We start from the raw sequence: 21,258 nt of genomic DNA, 5'->3' as shown, positions 1-21,258 counted from the left end.
CCCCTAGGACCTATTTTACATTCCTTTGATCATTTTTGGAAGGATGGGCTCAGGAAGTACAATTATAGCCATCACTGCTAAGGAGGGAAGTCCTTTACAAGTGTTAGTTATTATTACAACATGAATAATTGAATCTCCCAGATAATCCCCAAACCTCATATGAGTTTTTAAGTTTCTCTTCCTCCACCTCCAAACCTTTTAATGAAATGAGACTGAAATGAGACCGGTGCTAGCAAAGAAAGTAAAAGGGCTGGCGAGAGTCCCCCTTCTGCTCCCACCGTCCATCTGCCTCTGGTCTGTCAGGTCTTTAATCCTCAAACCGGAGAAACTGGCCCCCCAAAACCATGAGTAGGGAGTGTGAGTGAGGAGGGGTGCATCCAGCTGACCTCTTTGGACCTAGCTCCATCCGGGCCCCTTCTGCCAACTCCTCCCTCCCTTCCGCCCTCCCCCTCCTCAGCACCCCTGCACTGATAGCTGAAAGAAAATACGTGCATGGCAGGCACTGGCTGACACACCCCGCGTACAGGGCCATTTACTTATGTTCTGCATCACCTGCTCACGCATTCCTGTCTATTCAACCTTCTAAATTGCTCTTAAAAGTACTCTTCTCTTTCCAGCATCCCCAAACCAACTTAATCTAGGCTCCGTTCCCTTTGGCCTGGACTCTTGCAGGCCCCCTAGTAGCCTCCAGTCTCTAACCACTCAAATCCATCTTTCACGCTATACCCTTCAATGGCTCCCAGTTGCTCACAGGGTCAAGTCCAGAGGCATTCCTATGGCCAGTGAGCCCTCCATGATCTGATCTATGACCAGCGCTCTGCCCTCACCTCCCCCACAACTTCTGGGAAGACCCTCCCCACCGCCACCCCACTTGGGTTTGTTTCCTAACTCCCTCCTTATCCTTTAAGTCTCAGCTCCCACATACCCTCCTCCTTGACACGCCCCCCCCTTTACCCCCAGCGACTCTGACTTCCAGTCATTTGCATAGAGAGGGTCTCCAGTACATCCCCAGATCCGCACCGCACTTCTCACACTAGACTGCAATCAATGGCTCACAGGCCGGTCATCCCTGCTAGTCTGTGAGTTTCTCCGCAGGACTCTCTGTATTCCTGGCACCTAAATATATCTTGAAAGAGAATAAATGATGTTTTAACAATTGAAGGGCACAGCGCCAGAGTGCTTGTAGCAAAACTAGCACCAAAATCTAAGTTCTGTGAGGACAAGGAATTTTGTTTTGTTTGCTGCTGAATCTCTAGCGTCTGGAACAGAGTCAGGCTATTTGTTGAATGTTGTTGAACTTGGACTTAGACAGAACTGAGTATGAACCCTACCTCTACCATTTTCGAACTCTGTGTCACCTTGAACTAGCTGTCTGTTTCCTCTGAGCCTCAGTCTTATCATCTGTAAAATGGGGATAATAATTCTACATACATCATAGGTAAGAATTACATGAGATCAGATACTTGACAGCACCTAGCATGATGCCTGGCACAGAGAAGGCAGGTAATGCATGTCAGCTGAAATCCTTTGAAGACCATTGTCTTCTACTTCTCTGATCCCTACCATGCGCCCTTCCCCCACCCTAGCCCTGCTCGTGCCCACTGTGGTCAAACCATCAGGGGCTCGGCACTCACTTGCCGCAGTTGTAGAGGTCACAGCAGAAGCAGGTGTTGCCCCGGATGCGAGGTGTGCAGAATCCACGGCTGAGGTGAGGGCAGTTCACCTGGGGACACACCACAGTGAGTAGGTGAGCTGGCACTGGATGGGAGGCGGGACCCACTGGGATTGGCACTGTGAGTTAGTGACTGATGGAGACGGTAAGGATGGCTGTGAAATGAATACACCAGTGCATGGGCAGGATGGGGCTGGGCAGGTGGCTGGCTGAACTCGTGTGTGAGGCAAGTCACTGTGGAGCTGGGCTCACGTGCAGCCTCAGCCACAGCCCTCGGGGCCCCATCCCTGAAGGGTGGAGATGGAGAGGAGGAAGGACGGATGGAAGGACAGACAGAAGAACAAATGGATGGTAGGAGATGAGGATACAAGGGGCGGGAAATCAGGGTATGGGGGAAAGGGGGCCAGATGGGAAGGAAGACAGAGGGGCCATCACATGCACTCTGAAGTACAATAGTACCTCTCGAGCTGCCTGGGTAAGGTTCCTCATAACCCTCGCGGAAGGAGAATTTTTGGTTGAGGAACTTATGACCTTATATAGGAAAAATAGGGTTAGGGGGACCAGGGTTACAAGTGAACCTATGGAAGTCATTATTAACATTTTTACAGTCACCAAGTTAACACAAGAATGAGAACACGATGAAATCCAGAGAATAGCAATGACATTTTACACATCTCGTGTTTGCAAAAAAAATGTAAAATTTAGCTTCCATTTATCATCTCTTATTTGTGAGAAATCTTCCAGGCTCTCCCCCGCCCCATATGGATGCAATGAAGTGCTTGTAAATTTGTTTCACTGTGTTATAGAGAATATTGGTGGTAAACGCGCACTTTTTTCTATATTGGGTCCTTCATCCAAAAGCTCATGCCTTTCTGATAAGCTGTTGGCACATACATCTTTCTACTCCTTTCGAACCCGAGAATAGTTAGAAAAATGGTAAACTGGTGATTGGGGAAGGAAAATGGGGCAAGTGGATGGCACTGTTCACACTGTATGTTAAGGAAAACAGCTTCCCCTGAAGTTATGCAATGCAGTCACCATTTTATATCCACTTGCCACCTTTTTCTAACAGTCACAAGTTTACCATTTTTCTAACTATTCTCAGGGGCGGCGGGGGGCATTGACTTTCAATTTGAAGTTAATAGAGAACCAAATGGTCGAGGTTGCTAGAAGCACATGGTAGAGTTTTATATTAAAGGGCTCTCTGGATTGGAGAGAGGTGAATGTGAGCTGAAATGAAAGCTTTCCAAAAATGACCTGGAGCCGAGCTTCACCTCACCGCCCACTGCCTCTGCTTCTGTGTGAGGCAACAAGGAACCCAAGGAGAGCCATGCGGGTCAGGAGAGACACACCCTCACGTGTCCACTCAAGCAGCAACAGACTGGCCTCCGGGCGTGTCATGACAGGGGCCAGGCCGCCAGCCCAGGCCTCCCCAGAGCCTCAAAGTGGACCAGGCTTCTCAGTGACCCTCATTTGGCTTCCTGACCCCTCCCATATGTGGGACTCAGACTCTGCCTCCCCGGTCCAGGCCTGCTGCCTTGGTGGGGCTCCCACTTTTCTTCCAGCTGGACATCAAGTCCAGGCAGCTGAACCATCATCCACAGACATGGGGGAGGGACCTACCCTGTGGCCTCTGTACTCTTCATCTGTCCCTCTCGGGATCAAAGCCACACACTGAGAGGCTGCCTGCTGGGGTCAGAGGGGCAGCCTGTGGCCACAGAACAAAGTAAATCTGATTAGGCCTCATGAGGCTCTAACCTATGACCATGGCCCCATTAGCACCGTGCTCCGACCCACTGAACAAATCAACTAAACATACCTTGTAGCAAGCTGTAGGCCCGGGAAAAAGAGTAAAAGAAAGGGGGTTCCAGGCAGAACAGGAGACTTTCCCCAAAGGTAAGACATGCAACCTCCTTCTGGCTCTTACCTCCTCAGCTTCCTTCTGGGATGTCTTGGGCACATAGTGGCACCGGTTAGCATAGAGTGGTTTCAGATCCTGGAAATGGAAACACCAAACCAAATGGGTTTTGGCTTTGGAAAATAGAGCAGCAAGTGTTCTGATTGGTAATAAAAGATTTGAATACACACACACACACACACACACACACACACACCCCAGAGCAGACAGTGGGTTGGGTTGATTTCTGAAAACTGCCCATCTAGGGAGCCTGAGAATGTGAGGATCAGATAAAAATGTTCTAATAACTGCTTTCTATTGGGCTACTTGGTTAATGAGAAATTAGGAAATTGACTGAGAAGTGGGTTTCTTGAAATTTCCACTCTGGTTTTCTTTTATTTCTAGTCTTTGTCTCTTTGCAAAGAGTCCCCAGGGAACAAAAGTCAAAACTCCAAATTATTGCAACATCACACTCCCAATCGGAGGGAGGCCAGCTCCAACAATGAGGATTCATTATCACCTGGGGACAGGACCAGGGCTGGCTGACACGCACACCCTGCTGTCATTGCCACAGCTTTTTCAGAAGGAAGAGCTCAGGAAGCAAGCCCCAGGGGGATGGGTAGCCATGGAGCCTCTGCTGTAGATTTTAACTCAACTGAACGATGAGCCATTTTCACTCAACTACACAGATTAAAGACAGTGAACTCCAAAACTACCACTGAAGCCCAGAAAACTAACATGGGGCTCAAGGACAGTTGACTAACCCTGCTGGCTTGGGCAGCTTCCTGGTGAGGGAGCTCTCAGACACAGGGGCTGGGGTAGAACAGACAGACGCAATCCAGTGCTACCTGGAAACTGTCAGTCAGGGGATGCTGCCCACTTTCCGGGAGACACTAAACATCCCCTGACTGGTAGGGGGCTTTGACCAAAAGCAGGTTAGCACAGGACAAGCAGTTTATGCAAACTGACCTTTGGAACTCGGCCAAAAGCACCTTGGCAGAGGGAGTTTATCTATTGCCCCTCCTTCCCCCTAAACCCACTTCTCTCACCGTTTTCAATAAATCCTGGTGGCTGCTTTTCCCCACACATGTGATTGAGCATCTCCTGTACCTGACACCCAAGTGCCTCCTTGCCTCCCTGCCTGCTGCCCCGTCAAGGACCTAGGACCTTCCATCAGCTGCTCCTACATGAATGTCCTGACCACTCCGTGTTCTGAAAGTACACTGCCCTGTGGGCTCAGCCTGGAGTCAGGCTGGAAAGGAATGAGGGTTCTTAGGGTCACTGCCAGCAGGGTTTATCTTCCGAGTTTGGGCAATGGCAGAAGTCATCATCATCCTGCCGAAGGGGAGGCTTGATGTGCTGGTCGTAGCCCTCCTGACCTCCTGGTTCTCCAGAGAGCATTCAGCCACCAACTGCCTAAATGAAGACAGACGTGTGTGTGTGATGGTAGCCCATATGCTGCCTCTGGGTGCTCTTGTGCACTGAGGCCCCAGAGGAGGAACAAGCCCAGGTGACTGGCAGGTAAGAAAAGGCCACTTAGCCGCGCAGCCTTTTACATCCGAAGGGCTAGCAACTCCGGAGTGGAGGGCTGGCCACGAGACTGCTTTCTGCTGAGTGTCAGTGTGCTCTGGGCGAGGCCCTCTCAGGGCGCGTTCACACCCATTATTTCATACCGTCCTCATGTTAACCCTGAGAGGCAACCAGGTTACTATCACATCCACGTGGAAGAGGAGAGACTTTGGCACGAGGAGGGAAAGGGATTTTCCCAGCTAGTTAATTGCTACATTCGGGGAGGGGAAAGGAAGGAAACTGGAGACAAGAGAGAAGGGATGAGACACATTTAGAGGGGGGTCAGGAGGTAGGTCTTAAGGGGAAGCGCATATGCCCCCAAGCCAAAGGACAGGGCACCAGGAGGTTAAAGGGCCCCAACAACAGGAAAGGCTGGCTCTAACCCACCCGAGCGGTGCTGGGGTCCAAATGTGCCTTTCATTTAAACTGGCCAAGAGACATCACCATAGATTAATAAAGCCTTCTCCCTCAAAACTGTCTGGGTACCAGTGAGGACTGGCAGATGTCTTAGGACAGGTACAGTGTAGGCAAAAAGGTGTTCTCAAAGACTCATCCAGCCTTACCCCAACCTCCCGAATCAAATGCTCTACTGCAAGCCACTAACGGCAGGAGGTACAGAGGGCCTAGACTCAGAAGCTGGAAGAAACTTCCAGTAAATATAATTTGGATTTTTCTCCCATTGCCTTTGGCTGAGGCCAGTGATCAAAACCTTCAGGAGTTTAGGAGTCAGGGAAATGCAAATCAAAACCACAATGAGAAACCACTTCATACCTACTAGGATGGCTAGAATTTAAAAGTCGGATAATAACGGGAGTTGGCAAGGATGTGCAGAGACTGGCACACTCAGATACTTCCAGTGCGAATGTAAAACGGTGCAGCCACTTTGGAAAATTGGCAGTTCATCAAAAGGTTAAATGTAGTTACCATATGACCCAGTACTTCCAATCATAGGTATATACTCAAAGGAAATGAAAACATATGTCCACATAGAAACTTGAACACAAATGTTTATAGCAGCATTATTGATAACAGCCAAGAGGTGGAAACAACCCAAATGTCCATCAACTTGTGAATGGATAACCAAAATGTGGTATATCAATACAATGGAATATTATTAGACCATAAAAAGAAAGGAAGCAATGATACATGCTACAATATGGATAAATCTGGAAAACATTATACTAAGTAAAAATAGTCAGGTTACAAAAGACTACATATTATATGATGCCATTAAGAGGAAATGTTAATTAATATAGGGAAATCTGTAGAGAAAGTAGAGTAGTGGTTGCCTAGGACTTGGGGGAGCAGGGGGAATAGGGGAGTGATAGCTAAAGGGTGTGGGGTTGTTTGGGGGATGATAAAAATCTTCTAGAATTGACATGATAGTTTGCACATACCTGTGAATGTACTAAAAGCCATTGAATTATATACTTCAGATGGGTAAATTATATGGGACGTGAACCATATCTCAATAAAGATGTTTAAAGAAAGAAACATTAGGAGTGGGAGGAGGAGGGAAAAGGAGGAAGCCATTTTAGCTCATGATGCCATGAAAATCTACTGCAGGCTTCTTGGTCACTAGGCCTATGTTGCCATGGAGACTGCCTCAGAGTGAAGAGTGCTTGTCAAATGGGGATAATAACACCTGCCCTACATATCTCACAGGATTGCTGTGGGTCTCAAATGAGATAATAGATGTTAAGGCACATTGAAACACTAAATTCACTATACAAAAACAAGGAATTATTGTTATTAAGATGGCGCCTGTTGAAACAAAATAGCACACATACTGTGATTGTCTACAAGCATGCTACAAAAATAGGTATACACTCAGAGGGTAATATGCAAAAACTGCATATGCAATAGAATTGCTATGTTAGGGTGGTAGGCTAGTGGATGTTACAAGTTCCTGTTGTGTCACTTGCCTTTTCAAAAAGAAAAAGATGAAGAAAAAGATGGCTCTCTCAGCTAAACTCAAAAGGGATGAGTCTGATATAGGGGCTGACATATTCCTGACCCCAAAAGAAAACTGGACAAAAAGCTTCTCTCTTCCGTCCCATACTTTCCGCCCTGCCCAGTAATTATCTCCTGACATGCCAGCACTGACCATAGGAATTCCACTAATCTGGGCAAATGAGGGACTGACTCTTATGACTAGGAGAAGAGTCCAAGAGCAAGTTGGGATTGAAGTAATAATGTTGCGAATCATCCTTTCCCAGATCCATCCATACCCAGGACACTCCCTCAGGGTGACCCGCACTATTAGCCAACGACTGAAACGGAGTAAAATATGATGGATCCACACAATATTCTGATAATACAATTTTTCTCGAATTCAATTGTTTTAGAAAACATATAATTCCAACTAGTTCACAGGATGTTTTCATTTTCAATGTTGGTTCGCTTGGGGGAAAAAATGAGTATCTGAGGTTTTTGTGGGAGCTCAGGAAGCTGCTTGGTTCACTCTCGATTTGGGTTTGTGGGCCAGATCAGGGCTATACTATGACCTCCCTGGGATTTCTGCCTTTTGTGGACAGCTTCCTCCATTACAAATTGTTGAAAATGATATTTCATTTATTTTGATTGTATCTTATGACTGCATTGGTATAAAGGCAAATTTCTATTATGTGTGAAAACTTTGTTTCTGGCCTAAAAGTTCATCATTTTTCTTCTGATTTGAAAAGAAATGATCATATTTTTCTGGGACCCTGAAAGTCCGTGGGTCACAGGCACTGTTGTCTACTGAGCCCAACGGAGAAGGCGGCCCTAGGCCAGATATCTGGAATAGTAAGAGATGGAAAGCGCCGACCGAGGGGTGAGGGCTCCTGCAGGGAGCCCTGTGGGAAGGACCCGAATCCCAGGCTTCTCCTAGAAGGAGCACAGGTTTGGGTTTCAGGAGTAAAGTAGCCTTACTCGAGGCACAGCTTCTCCAGAACAGGAAGCATCTGATGCCTCTACTCCAGGACTGGGCTCGTTTTGGAGACTTCCAGCTCTGGGGCTTCCTCCAGATCCCAATCACATCATTCCTCTCCAACCATGAAGACAGTGAAGTTCAGGTATCCTAGAAAAGGTGTCTGTCCCCATGGGCTGCTCTTGTCACTGTTGGAGGTGGGGGAGGTCAGCTACTGCCACCGCCAAGGCTCTCAGGAAGTCATGTGGCTTCCTGCGGCTCTCTCCCTACCTGCTCACTCCCAACACCAATTCCAAGCCAGTTCCCAGGCCCTTGTCTCTGACTTTTCCAAATGTCACCCACATGTCAACAAAGGCTTAGCTCCAACCCCTCCACCATGGGGAAGCCTGCTCTGATCCAAGGTAAACCACTTGGGCACTTAGAGTTTATATGCCCAGCTTAGACCAATTTCTCTAGATGCCCATGTGTGTCCAGAGATGTCCTCATTTTGACATCACCTCCTTGAGGCCCTCTCCTGTACCCCTCACAGCCCTTGGCACACACCCAGCACACACACACTCGATGAAGCCTTGTTGTATTGCCCGTTTACTTTAACCCAGGACTAAAAATACTCACAATGTGTCTGGCGGCGAAGACCCCGTCGACTATGGCACAACAAAAGGCTGCAATCACACCAAAGCTGATAAAGACGATGGAAGCCACCAGCTGTGGGAGGAGGGGTGAGGGACAAAGCAAAAGTGTCTGTTAGCCTTCCACTATCACTGCTTCTGGAGACAAGGCGATCCCCAAGACACCGCCAGCCAAAGCAGAACTCTGGCCTGCCAGCCCGTGTGAAGCGTGAATGCCCTTTTCAGTCACGCAGCACGAGTGGGAGCGGGGGAGGGGGATGCGGAGAAGGGACCATTGAAGCACTTCTTACATTTTCGGGGCAAGCTAAGAAATTCACTCCAGGAGTCTATGAGTGCCCAAGGAAGAGAAGGCTGAGGAATTAGACTGCATGGCTCTTCCATTCTCAGACTCACTCAGAAAAATGTTGGACCTTTGACATCATGAAGTCCCACCCCCTATTTTATTTATTGTGGAATTGGAGGCTCAGAGAGGGGAAGTGGTGTGTCCAAGGTCACTATCCAGTCTATGGAAGAGCCTGTGCCCACCAACTCCTAGTCTAGTGTTCTTCCCAACCCCTCATGGTGGGCAGTGATGAAGAAGGGATGATTCTGAGGCCCTGCACAACCCTACATGGCCCTGCATCACTGAAGAAAAAGAACGAACACTCAACTTATTATGGCTTAGGTGTCAAAGACATTTTACAAGGGTTGAAGTCTCTGAAATTGATCAACTCTGTGTGGTACATACGAAAAAATTCAAGTAAGAGGAAAGTTTGCTGGAACCAGACTGCCCTATTCTCTGATCGTGTTAGATAACAGAAATTTTCCTAGTAATTTGTCTTCCATTACAAGGGCGATACTACAACCCAACGTGGGGGTAGGTGTTTCAAGGCGTAACCAGGGGCAGGGATAGGTACTGCCTAAGCCCACCATCTGCCCATGCTGACCCTCAAAACACCCTCTTTGAGGTGTTTGGGGGGTAAAGTAGAGAAATAAATAGCATGGCATTAAGCTGCTCCCCAGGGAGAAGGAGGAAATCACAGTCAAGGCCACCCTAAGGTCCTCCGATCTCACAGGCTAGAAGGTAATACTGATCTCCTTTGGGAGTTGTTCAGAAACCTCGCCCCATAAATCTCACTTCACAGCACTACAGAGAGTTGGTAAATAATGGATGAAAGATGTCGTGAAATTGGCATTATCAGCTATGCTATGATCAGCTCTACAATTAGAACTCCCCTGTCCTTTTGAATAATTTAAACCCAAAGTGCAAACACAACTGACAGCGGAAGGCCCAGGTGAAATGGAAGAAGAGAACTATTAGAACCCCCCTGAGGGCGATTCCCTACATTGCTGGGGGGAGAACACACGGTTAGAGTTCCCTGTCCCTGGAGCTATTACGTTATCTGATTAAACTTGCTGTTAAATAGACCCTAGCATCAGTCTAGATGCCACAGTGACTTGTACGGGGAAGCCTAATCAGTCCACCATCTGACCACTCACCAGGCATCTTGATTTACAAGCCCATAAAACTGCAATATGCTTGCAATTCGGTCTGCACCGTCTTCTCTTGCCCTCTAGGAAGCCTTCTCAGGCTGAAGCAGGAAAATACAACAGTCTGCCCTTGCGGGCCCCCATTTGGGCATAGAAATTTGTGAATTTTACCTCCTGTTATATGCGTACCCTTCGTCTCAACCTTACACATACTTAGCTTTGAACTATGTATGGGTAATGGGAATACTTGAGGTTGGCTTCGTAATTTCATTTTGTCTTCTTGTACCCTAAATATATTTGTTCTGTTAATTAAAGTCCCCTAGATTGGAATCTCCTAAAAGGCAGGAACCCTCTGCAAAAACTCCTCTCCAAGATTATGCATCAGAGAGGAAGGTGTGAGGGTCGCCAGTGAGCCAGGGCTGCAGCAGCAGGAACCAAAGAAGCAAAGGCACCCGATGCGAGGACAATTGGCCTGACTGGATAGGCTGGCGCACTCCTTTGCGAAGGAGGAGAAAAGCAAAAGACAAGATCCAGATTATTCCATCCCTGTGACTTAAGGAGACTAGCTGGGCCACTGAGGGAACATCAGGCAGGGTGAGAACAAGTCCCATACCACAGGGTCACTTTAAAACAAGTTCTCTGGAGGCTTAGAAGAAAAGTAAAGTAGCTGTTTCTTTTGTGGCCCAATTTGGGCAACCTTAATAAATGTGTCACTTATCCACAGAAATGTTGAGCTTTTTCAGATGAAGAATTTGATTCTATAGCGATGAAAATTTACCATCTGCCGTTTGTTCTCCACGAGGTTTGATCCGATGATTCCAAGGAACGATCCAAAGCCGAGCTGCAAAGCAACATGGCACAGATAGTACGTGGGAAGATGGTTAACCTGACCGCACGGTCGTTCCACCCCTGGGATACAATTCAGGATAACAGAAAATACCCGGGGTACAGATGCTAAACCCGTGCAGCTGTTACACAAATACAGTATGAGTAAGAAAAGTATTTCTCCCACCATTTGCCAATTTTTCCTCGTAGATATGAATCACACCTAAAAAGAAACTCGTGTGCCCAGAAAAGTCAACCATAGCTTTTCAGTGCCTGCTTATTTCAATTTCAATATCCATTACCTAGCATGTGACTGGTGAGTCAGTAAGAGACGGATAATGGTGAAAAGCACGCATTATATTCTGATCTTTATCTTTTCTTTGAAATGAGACCTTCTATCCTGATGCACGAATTACAAAATAAAGGTTTGAAATAGCGATTTTTGATGCATCGGGCACGCTAATCAAACCCAGGAATTACTTTAGAAATCAGCAAGCACCTTAACCTAGACTTAAAAAAAAAAAAAGAACTATTTTTTTTGAAAGCCTGTATTTGTGGTTGACCCACTGCAATTTATGTTAGCACTTATTCACCTCTTCTTCCAACTCTGCTTCATTTATGGACAGAAAGCATTCATTAAAGGGTGAATAGAAATGGCAGTGTAAAATCCTGAAAAACAATTTCCCTGTCTAACTGGCTGGGATGATGGTTCAGGGTAGCAGATTCCACTTTACTCTCAGTTCTGCCATTAGTGGATTGAGTCTGCCATTCTCAGCTGAAAATGATCACTAACCAATGGCTGCTGTCAGGGGTGAAAGTGGAAAAAGTAAAAAGTGGTGGGAATGGACCAATAAATCTTAACACAAGTCCGGCAATGTAGTTACATTTCTCTTGAGCCTCACTAAGGATCTGGCTTTCCATCTGCCGCCTTACCTTGGCTCACAGGGACATCTCTTTCAGTCTGAGGACCCCAAGCCTTACACCAAGTCTTGGAAATCTAATGGACCCAAGGGCTGGGCAGGAGCCTGGTGGGGCAGTGTAGGGGGACTGGGTGCTTGCCTCAGAAACCCAAGCATGAAAGAAGAGAATGAATGGAAGGAATGAATACAGATTTCCAAGGACTCATTCTGCAGGGCCACTCAGCCAGCAACCCCTCTTGAGAAATAGAAGCTGAAGAGAATAAAGGTGTAACCCATGCCGTCCAAGACTCTACTGAGAACATCCTCACTCAATGGTTAAACTGTGCCTGTCTCCCGCCTGGTCTTATTTGAAATGTAATTAAAATGTGTTGTGATGAAGTATAATGATTAAAACCTGGTCATCAGACTAGCCTGGCTTCTAACCCCAGCTCTTCCGCTTGGGGCTGTGTGACTTGAACAAACTGACTGACCTCTCTAAACCTCAGTTTCCTTATCTGGAAAATGGGCACCATAGTAGTAGCTGTCTTATAGGATTTTTGTAAGGATTATCCAGGACAATATAGTCAAAGAACTTTGCACAGGCCCTGGCACACAGTAAGTACTCAGTAAATACGAGTTATTGTTCTAGTGATTATTATTACTTTTTTTTTTTTTGTAGTATGCGGGCCTCTCACTGTTGTGGCCTCTCCTGCTGTGGAGCACAGGCTCCGGACGCGCAGGCTCAGCGGCCATGGCCCACGGGCCCAGCCGCTGCGCGGCATGTGGGATCCTCCCGGACCGGGGCACGAACCCGTGTCCCCTGCATCAGCAGGCGGACTCTCAACCACTGCGCCACCAAGAAAGCTCTATTATTACTATTTTTAAAGGCACTTAACTTTGGGGCAGCTCTAACCTGATTTGAGCTGGCAAATCCTATCATTATTTGCTCTTTTTCATAAGAGTTTCGTATTCTGTCTTATCTCCCCTCCCAATATGTTGCACAGCTTTTATTTTTCAGGAAGAATTCCATGAATAGCTTGTGCTTATGACACTCTGGGCCATTTGTGGAGACTGAAAGAAAGTCAGAGGGCAGTTTCTTACATGGAATAAGTCTTCACTGAGTGGTTCATCAGTTTCCACAGATGTTCACTGAATGCTCTTCTGAGCCTCAACAGCAGTCTTTCCCTTAAGACGGGAAGCAAAGACACTCGCTCTTCCTGACACTCTCAAATAACTCTCTGATGGCAGTGACCGGAAGAGGTGGCCTGAAGCCTCATGGAATTGGCTGGAAAGACAAGGTGCTCTGGGACTGGAAATCCCAGGCCAACCAGTTACTTCATCCAGTTCCCGCCCCTTTCCTTCCATTCCATTTCTATTCCACTCCAACTCATTCCATTTACTAACCCTCACTGAGTACTTTTGGGAGATAAATAAGATGACATGGCCCCTACCCTGCAGGAGTGCATAGTCTAGTGAGGGAGAGACAGACTGTGGCTTAAGGACCACAGGCGAGGTAGAAACAAAGTGCTGAAGGAGCAGAGAATAATTCATTTTGTATTATATCCTTGGCTCTGCTACTTACAAACTGTGTGACCTTGGGCTAGTTCTTTAGCCACTCTGTGCTTCGGTTTCCTCATCTATTAAATGGGAATCATAATGGTCCTGACCACACAGGACTGCTGTGAGGATTAAATGAGATAAGGTATGTACGTAGCGTGACCTGCATAAGGTAGGCTGCTAAATACATATACATGGTCATTCTCAGATCTCACAGAGGGGATAAATGGGGTCAAAGACAGGTAGAGTTCACCAGGTGGGGAACTAATATCAATTGAGTCCTGGCTGGAAGAATTCATTCATCTGGATGACAGGTTTATGAACTAACTCACCAGTATCACTAAAACTACCTTACATTTGAAGAGCATTTGAATTTAAAGAAGTGCTTGCCCTCCACCTTGGTCACAGTCAGGGAGTTCGGTGGAGCTCATATCATCCCCATTTGATAGATAGATAGCAAAACGGAGGCCTAGAGAATTGTATGGACTCATCCCGTCTTACAGCAAGTCCACGGCAGGGGCAGGACGAGCCCTCAGATCCCCTAACAGCTGGTGTTCTTCCAGCCACACTTTGCTGTATTTGTGTCCAGTGTTAGCAGAATAGTGACCTTCACCGCTGCCCCCCAGGGAGGAAGTTCCCTGTAAGGATGGAGTGAGAAGTCCTATTTGAGGAAGAGCTGAGGGGGTGAAAGTAAAGGAGGAAAACTCAACAGAATTTCCTGAAAATGGGCAGCTGCTTCTAATCAACTGTTTGCTCTCCCGAGGCCTCCGAAAGGTAAGCTCTGTGGTCCTTGCTCGAGAACTGCCCAGTATCATGGAATGTTCAGACCTTTGGAACTCCATCTTGACTCCCCATTACCTGAACAAATAACCAGTTTGCTTTGTTTTGGCTGCCCTCCACTTGTAGGAGAAAAAAAATGCAAATCATTAGAACTCAGATTCAAGAGCTCTTTTTAGGCTGCACCCTATAATCTATGCCTATTCCTATCCACTGGGACTGAGGTGCAAATGGATTAATCATTCAACAAGTATTAATTGGACATCTACTCTGTGGCAGGCACTGTGCTACACCTGTGATCTGGAGGCCAGGAAGCGGGGTGGGGTATGATAACAAGACCAAGGAGACTCAGCCTGGAGGAGCTGTAATTAGATAATGGGTCCACAATCCCTTTCTGTAATCCTGAAATCAACAAAGCTCTTAAAACCAAAAGGGTTTTTGGTAACTAACTTGGTGGCAAAACCTGACCTTGAACTGACATGAGGTTATTTTATAATGTTTATCTACTTAGTGTAAAAATTCACAGTTTATTGTAGAAAGATGAAGGTGCTTGATTATGGGGTATATCTCAAGACCCCACTGGGATGTTAGATAATATATGATATATACAGTCTATTATCTTTCTGAAATTAAAAACAAAACAAAACAGTCTAAATTTGCAAACACATCTCACCCAAGGGTTCAGATAAGGGATTGTGGACCTGTATAAACAAAGTTAAATGAGAATATAGCCCAACATCCCACAAAGCAGAATGTGACTATTTCCCAAGAACTATGAGTGGAAGGAATCTACGGTAGGGAGTTCAAAGATGGTAGACACCACTGTGGATCCCAGTAGCTGAGAAATGTCCCAGCTGTGTCTTTAAGTTGGAATAGGACAGAGCATTTGGATAAACAGAGAGGGAGGGAGCACAAGGAGGACGTTCCAGCCCAAGTCACATTCAGGGGACTGTGAATTGACAATTTTGGTAAAAGAAAGGTACGGGAGACCAGGCCAAGGGCATCTTCAGAGAGCTTTGAATGACAATGCTAAGGAGGCAACAGGAAGCTGATGAAGGTTAGTCCTATCTAGCAAATCAAGACTCAAGTGTCATCTCTGAAATGTACTTACTAAGCTAGGAACTTTATCTTAGAATGGTCTTATATTTTAGAAACATTTTCAACAAGAGGTAGAAAAAATTTCTGCCTAATTCACAATAAACCACAAAATCCCACCATCCAGACCTCCTTCTATTTCCTGAACATTCAAGTTAGTCAAAACTTCGCTGGATTTATCAGGAGTCTTCACATGTGAAGCTGAAGCCACGCTGGCCTAGAGAAGGTTTCTGGCCTATTGACTGTTTTGAATGATCCCTGTTGTCTCTGCCTCCTACTACCCCATGGCAACTCTGATATAATTTTCAATTAACTGGACACCCCCCCTTCCCCCGCCTGGGAGAGGGGACAGAAGCTCCTGCTTTCTTTCCTAAAAGAAAACCCAGGCTGGTGTGGGCCCTAGCAGTATAACAGCTGGTGGAGAAGGTTCTAGAGTGAAAGGCTTTCAGCGCTGATCAGGTGGCCAACCCCATCTTGTGGGTTGCATGCGAAACACATGTAGAGGCCTTGTTCTCCTGGATGTAAGGTTAGAGAGCTATAGAGAAGGAGCTGGCTCTCTCCCCTGCCTTTCCCATCTTCATACAACTGAGGCTCTCGGGTTTTTTTTAGGCCTCCAGAGTAGAAAGCTCACTGGAACGCTTCTGGAACGGACTATGTCTTGAACATTCGAGGACAGTAAAAATCCTAAGCCAGTTTGTCTTTCTGTGTTGGTTTTAATTTTTAAAAAATTTTACATTTTAGCCTGTACAGATGAGCACATCTTTAAAGACACCTGTTGCATACATGTCTTAGGATGATGATACCACATTCTAGCTCAGGTAGAGTAGCTAACACCCTATCATAATGCACCTCACTGTACAAGGACATCTCGTTTGGCAAAATAAAGATGGCTCAGAAAAGTTTTGTGTGACTTAGAGTTATGCAAACACGATTATATCTTTCAATGCCTGAGATCTCAATATTTAAATGAATTGTATGGTAAGTAGTCTTTAAGTCGTCTTTAAATCTAGTAACTGCTCCCTAATTTGTTTGTTTTAAATTTTTAAATTCTCACGTACACATTTAACCAGAGTCTTAAAACAGCACAGTTCCAAATAACCTGACATTTTCCCACAAATCTATACGATGGTCTTTATATTCAAACTGACCAATTTGATAGTGTGGAATCTGAAAATGACACATTTTGCTCATTCTGGTTTTATTGCAAGCAAGCATACTTTGTTTATTGTGGTTTTTTTTTTACATCTTTATTGGAGTATAATTGCTTTACAATGGTGCGCTAGTTTCTGCTTTATAACAAAGTGAATCAGTTATATATATACATATGTTCCCATCTCTCTTCCCTCTTGCGTCCCCCTCCCTCCCACCCTCCCTATCCCACCCCTCTAGGTGGTCACAAAGCACCGGGCTGATCTCCCTGTGCTATGCGGCTGCTTCCCACTAGCTAGCTATTTTACGTTTGGTAGTGTATATATGTCCATGCCACTCTCTCACTTCGTCCCAGCTTCCCCTTCCCCTTCCTCATGTCCTCAAGTCCATTCTCAACGTCTGTGTCTTTATTCCTCTCCTGCCCCTAGGTTCTTCAGAAACATTTTTTTTTAAGATTCCATACAGATGTGTTTGCATACGGTATTTGTCTTTCTCTTTCTGACTTACTTCACCCTGTATGACAGACTCTAGGTCCATCCACCTCATTACAAATAGCTCAATTTCGTTTCTTTTTATGGCTGAGTAATATTCCATTGTATATATGTGCCACATCTTCTTTATCCATTCTGTTTATTGTGTTTTAGTTCTCCCGGTGGTTGCCGATCCACCTGAATTAGACTCCCCTGGGGTGTTTATTAAAATACACACCAAGGTGGGGAAACCACTGGCTTAGAGTTTACACAATACCTCTCTAATAACCAAACTATTCAATTAGTGAAAGCACCCCAGTCCCGGATAAATCTGGATTCTCAGGCATTTATTGTTTCAGAGGTATGAGTTGTTTATTGTATTTGTTATAACGTGATCTGACCTATCAACTTAAATGGATTTTTCTGGTCTTCAATCTGCAGTCTTCCCCCCTTCTTCACTTCCCATAACTAAAACCCATTTTAAAGAAAATCTACAGGAACTATAAAAGCAAAAAAAATTAAGGTTAAACCATAGGGCACACTGCTAGGGCTGGCTCTCCTATTAACATTTCCATATTAGCTCTTAGCCAGACGCACACGCACAGACACACGCCCCCACTGCTTCAACTTCCAGTGCTAGCTGAACGTCAGGTACTCCAATAACAACAATCACGCGCCCTCCTTCCTTTGTTAATGTATTCCAACCCAGCCACCCACAGGCAGATATTCTACAAAGAAGGTTCAGAAGCACCGTTCATGAATAGTAGTTGCTACTCTTAAATGACATGGAAAATACCTTCCTCTCACCCAGGGAGAGTCTGAATCTTGGCTTGAGCATTTGCTCATCAGTCAGAAACCTTTTACTAAATGCAGCTACCTGAAGCCCACGAAGTCACGCAGACCCTATAAATTGCTTTCCCGAGCCACCAAAATGCAATCTTACCCCCCCCTTCCTCTGTCCCCCGCCACTCTTGTGTTTAAAAATAAAACCCAATTCTGCTGATGACTGGTTTTCTTGCCTCACCACAGGAAGTGGACCGGGTGAGTTCTCACATCACATGCTTAGCAGAGGGCAGCAGACGGTGTCTGTGGGACACCTGCCCTCGGCTCGGCTCAAGAGCTGCGAAGGAACTTCCCGGGAAGGGCGGGCGGCCTTCAGCAGCTGGGCCCCAGTGTCAGGCCCCAGCTCCGCTAGGGCTATTGAGAAGGCTGACTGCGGAATCGGTGACCTAGGCAACAGGCGTCAGGCTTGGTCACTCCCGGCGCTGGTTTGTCAAAGGCATCCATCTTTAATCCCTTCCCCTTTCTTTGCTTCTCTTTCCAACACCCCCCACTCCAAAAAAAGAGTAAAAAAGAAAAGAAACAAAACAACAGCAACAAAGCCATCTGCCCTCCTTGGTAACCTAAAATGTAAACAACAAAAACAACAAAAACCCACCCTAACCTTCCTTCCCGCTCTCTAGCAGTTAAAATTGGGAAGTCATTTAGTTGATATTCAAAATACGATCCAACCTCTAGAGTTAGGTTTTAGGGTTCAATAGCAGTGTGTGTAGATCCAAATGAGGTTTTTGTTTGGTTTTCTTTTTCTTTTCTCTTTTCCTCAATTATATTGAGGTATAATTGGCAAATAAAATGGTATATATTTCATTTCATTTCATATACAACATGACGATTTGATATAAAATGAGGTTTTGTATGCAAAGAGTTCAGCGCTTTCCAGAGTGGATTGCATGCAGCCCGGGGATGGGTAAAACAATCCACTGAAGTATGGAAAGAAACGATTTGAACTCTTGTTTCCTATTTTTTGTTTATCTAAAAGAATAAGAAAGAAATTACGCGTTACAAATATTCAATGAACATACTGTCACTGGCGCCCTCCCTCGGTGTGAATGTCAGGTGACAAGGCGAGAGCTATCGTTCTGGAGGAGGGCAGGTTCCAAGCAGCAAAGGTTTGGTGGTGGGGCAGCCACCACGTGTGCCCGCATAGTCTTATCTAGGCTTCACTAAACTAGTCCCAAGAAAACGGACAAGGAGTTTGGAAAGACTCCTGTTGGTAAACCATGAGTTGAAGATGACCCTAATAATGTAACACAGCGAGAAAATGACAGAGCTGACCCTTGGAACTCTCAGGGTGAGCTCTTTGTCAGCCACACTGTGAGATCACATTAAAAATCAATGATGCTCATGACAATCTGTTCATATCTGAGAAGAAAGCACAAAATATTCAAAATTATCTAGTAAGCTATTCGAAATAACGACTTACAGCCACTATCTTTAATGAGATTTCATGCGAAGTGCATACCATTCCTTGAAATTTTAGCTAGTGTTAGTATGAAGATATTAAAAATTAAAGTGTATTTCATTTTCATCTAATTTTTGATCTTCCATTTTTGTATGTTTTACGAATATGCATATAATTTGTAAATGAATAAATACACATATTTGAGGAGTAAGCATTCCACATAGTTTTCCCTGAGAGGAGGGCAGGATGACTTTGGAGATCAGTGCTGTCAAGCTGCAAGGGTCCTCGGATTTCAGGTAAGGTCAGGTGACCCCTATTATATATCTAGGAAAGCAGATGCCCAGAGAGGAAAGGACCTCAGCCTAAGGTTAACACTGCTAATTAGTAACATGTCCTAGACCAGAAAACCGAGGTCCTAAAGAGTGAGATGACCTGCTCAGGATCACACTGCTAGTTAGGGATGGTGCTGGGATTCTTCTGAGTCTTAGTTCAGTGCTCTTCTAAACCAGCCCAGAGGAAATCTGAGCAAACACAGAAACTCAAACAGAATCGAAAACCATCAGAGTAGAACCAAATGTCTGTAGCCAGCAAGCTACTGAGACCTACCTATGCCTTTGATACTCACAATAACTCCCGGGTAGTAACCTCCAACAGTCACATTCTGGGTCCTGGTGGTTGCGGCGAGGCCCACCGTGAGAATTAACACGGACACGATAAGCAAAGTCACGGTGACATAGATGGAGTTTCGTTTCCTCCGATTAAAGGCTCCTGAAAGCACACAGAGAAACTGAAATTGCTCATTTCGGCTGGAGAAGGGATGGACTTACAGAAAAAATTCACTAGGAAGGTTTTCCTTTCCTACTTCAACTGGTAACTGGGGCTATCTCTGGGGAGTGGGATTATGGGGAAGAGATGGAGCTTTAGTTTTTTGCAGTCATCAGGTGTTACGTTTACAATAATATATATATATATATATATATATATATATGTTTCCAGTTTGAAAATAAACAACAGAAGGAATTGTACCAGTTAAATAAAAACAAAAGTAAACGCATTCGATAAAAGATGGATCATACCCACTTAGTAAAGCGTTTCTTTTTTAAGCCAAATTATAAGGTACATGATAGATGGAAAGTGTACTGTGGAGATATTAAATGAAAATATTTTAAGGCCAATATGCAACTAAGGAGGGTTTTTTCATAAGCTGGAGATATGAAATTTCATTTTCAGTGTAAATATCAGAACCAAGCCAGGTGCTGGGATTTTTTTTTTTCATTTATTTCTGACATTTGCCACCTCATGTATAAACTTTAAAAATGGTGTGTTGGCAAGATTTGCCACATAACAAATGTGTGTAATAAAGTTAAGTGTTTGGAGGCCATTAGTCCACAAAGATACGTATCGGGGGAGGTAGATGGGGAGGATTATAACTTACACCGTTTAGGCTTATAAATAAAAACAAACATAAATACAAACATAAATACAAACATAACATAAATACAAACATAAATACAAATGATGAGAAACCCGTTCTCCTCAGTGCTTATCGGACATGATAGTGCAAACCAATATTTTTTTTCGAAAACAGGCTTATTAAGTCAGATAGAAAAATGGTATCTAGACTCGCTTTTGAATTTAACTTGTTTTCCCTAAGGAATGAAGCACCGCTCAACGCTCTGCGTGCGTTTTTTCTGGAGGGGGCTCTCAACAGGAAATACCAGGGATGAGTTACACCTAGGAGTTCCCGTAAAAATAAGCAACTGGGGGACTTGCTGTGAGAGTCCAGGTCTCTAGTGGGGAGCCTTATGACAGGGTTGCCCACTCAGGTGGCTTGGCTGTCATTTATGGGCCTAAAGAGGCCACTTGGGACTGATTGCAGGACCCCGCCATTCTGGGAGGCCTCGCTGCAGCCTCAGGAAGCAGCTGCCTTTGAAGCCGCCCAGACTGCACCACTGGGAGGGAGGGGAGAGGGGATGAAGGAAGGGGGAGGGAGGCGAGAAAACCAGGGAGACCCAGGAGGCCTGATGGTGCCGGGAGGGAGGCACTGTGGCTGGCTCTGCAGCCCCCAGCAGATGCCCCCTCCTCGAGGGAAGAGA

General features: G+C 45.5%; 1 protein-coding gene across 3 annotated transcripts in view; it reads right to left on the bottom strand.

Moving 5' to 3' along the window:
• TMEM255A (transmembrane protein 255A) overlaps nucleotides 1–21,258 on the bottom strand; it is a 47,446-nt gene that overhangs the window by 20,593 nt on the left and 5,595 nt on the right. The window contains exons 2-7 of one of the 3 annotated variants that reach the window (XM_007464434.1): nucleotides 19,788–19,930; nucleotides 10,927–10,989; nucleotides 8,665–8,754; nucleotides 3,600–3,668; nucleotides 2,132–2,203; nucleotides 1,635–1,723 (exon numbers count right to left, since the gene is read on the bottom strand). In XM_007464434.1, coding sequence (XP_007464496.1) covers nucleotides 1,635–1,723; nucleotides 2,132–2,203; nucleotides 3,600–3,668; nucleotides 8,665–8,754; nucleotides 10,927–10,989; nucleotides 19,788–19,930 — 526 coding nt within the window. The remainder of the gene's footprint in view (nucleotides 1–1,634; nucleotides 1,724–2,131; nucleotides 2,204–3,599; nucleotides 3,669–8,664; nucleotides 8,755–10,926; nucleotides 10,990–19,787; nucleotides 19,931–21,258) is intronic. The other 2 variants (XM_007464435.1, XM_007464436.1) reach the window with 2 other exon arrangements.

This window comes from Lipotes vexillifer, unplaced genomic scaffold (genome assembly GCF_000442215.2).
Source record: "Lipotes vexillifer unplaced genomic scaffold, Lipotes_vexillifer_v1.1 scaffold681, whole genome shotgun sequence".
In the NCBI taxonomy this organism is placed as follows: domain Eukaryota; kingdom Metazoa; phylum Chordata; class Mammalia; order Artiodactyla; family Lipotidae; genus Lipotes; species Lipotes vexillifer.
Note: the sequence above shows the minus strand (reverse complement) of the source record. Positions and strands in the feature narration are given on the sequence as shown.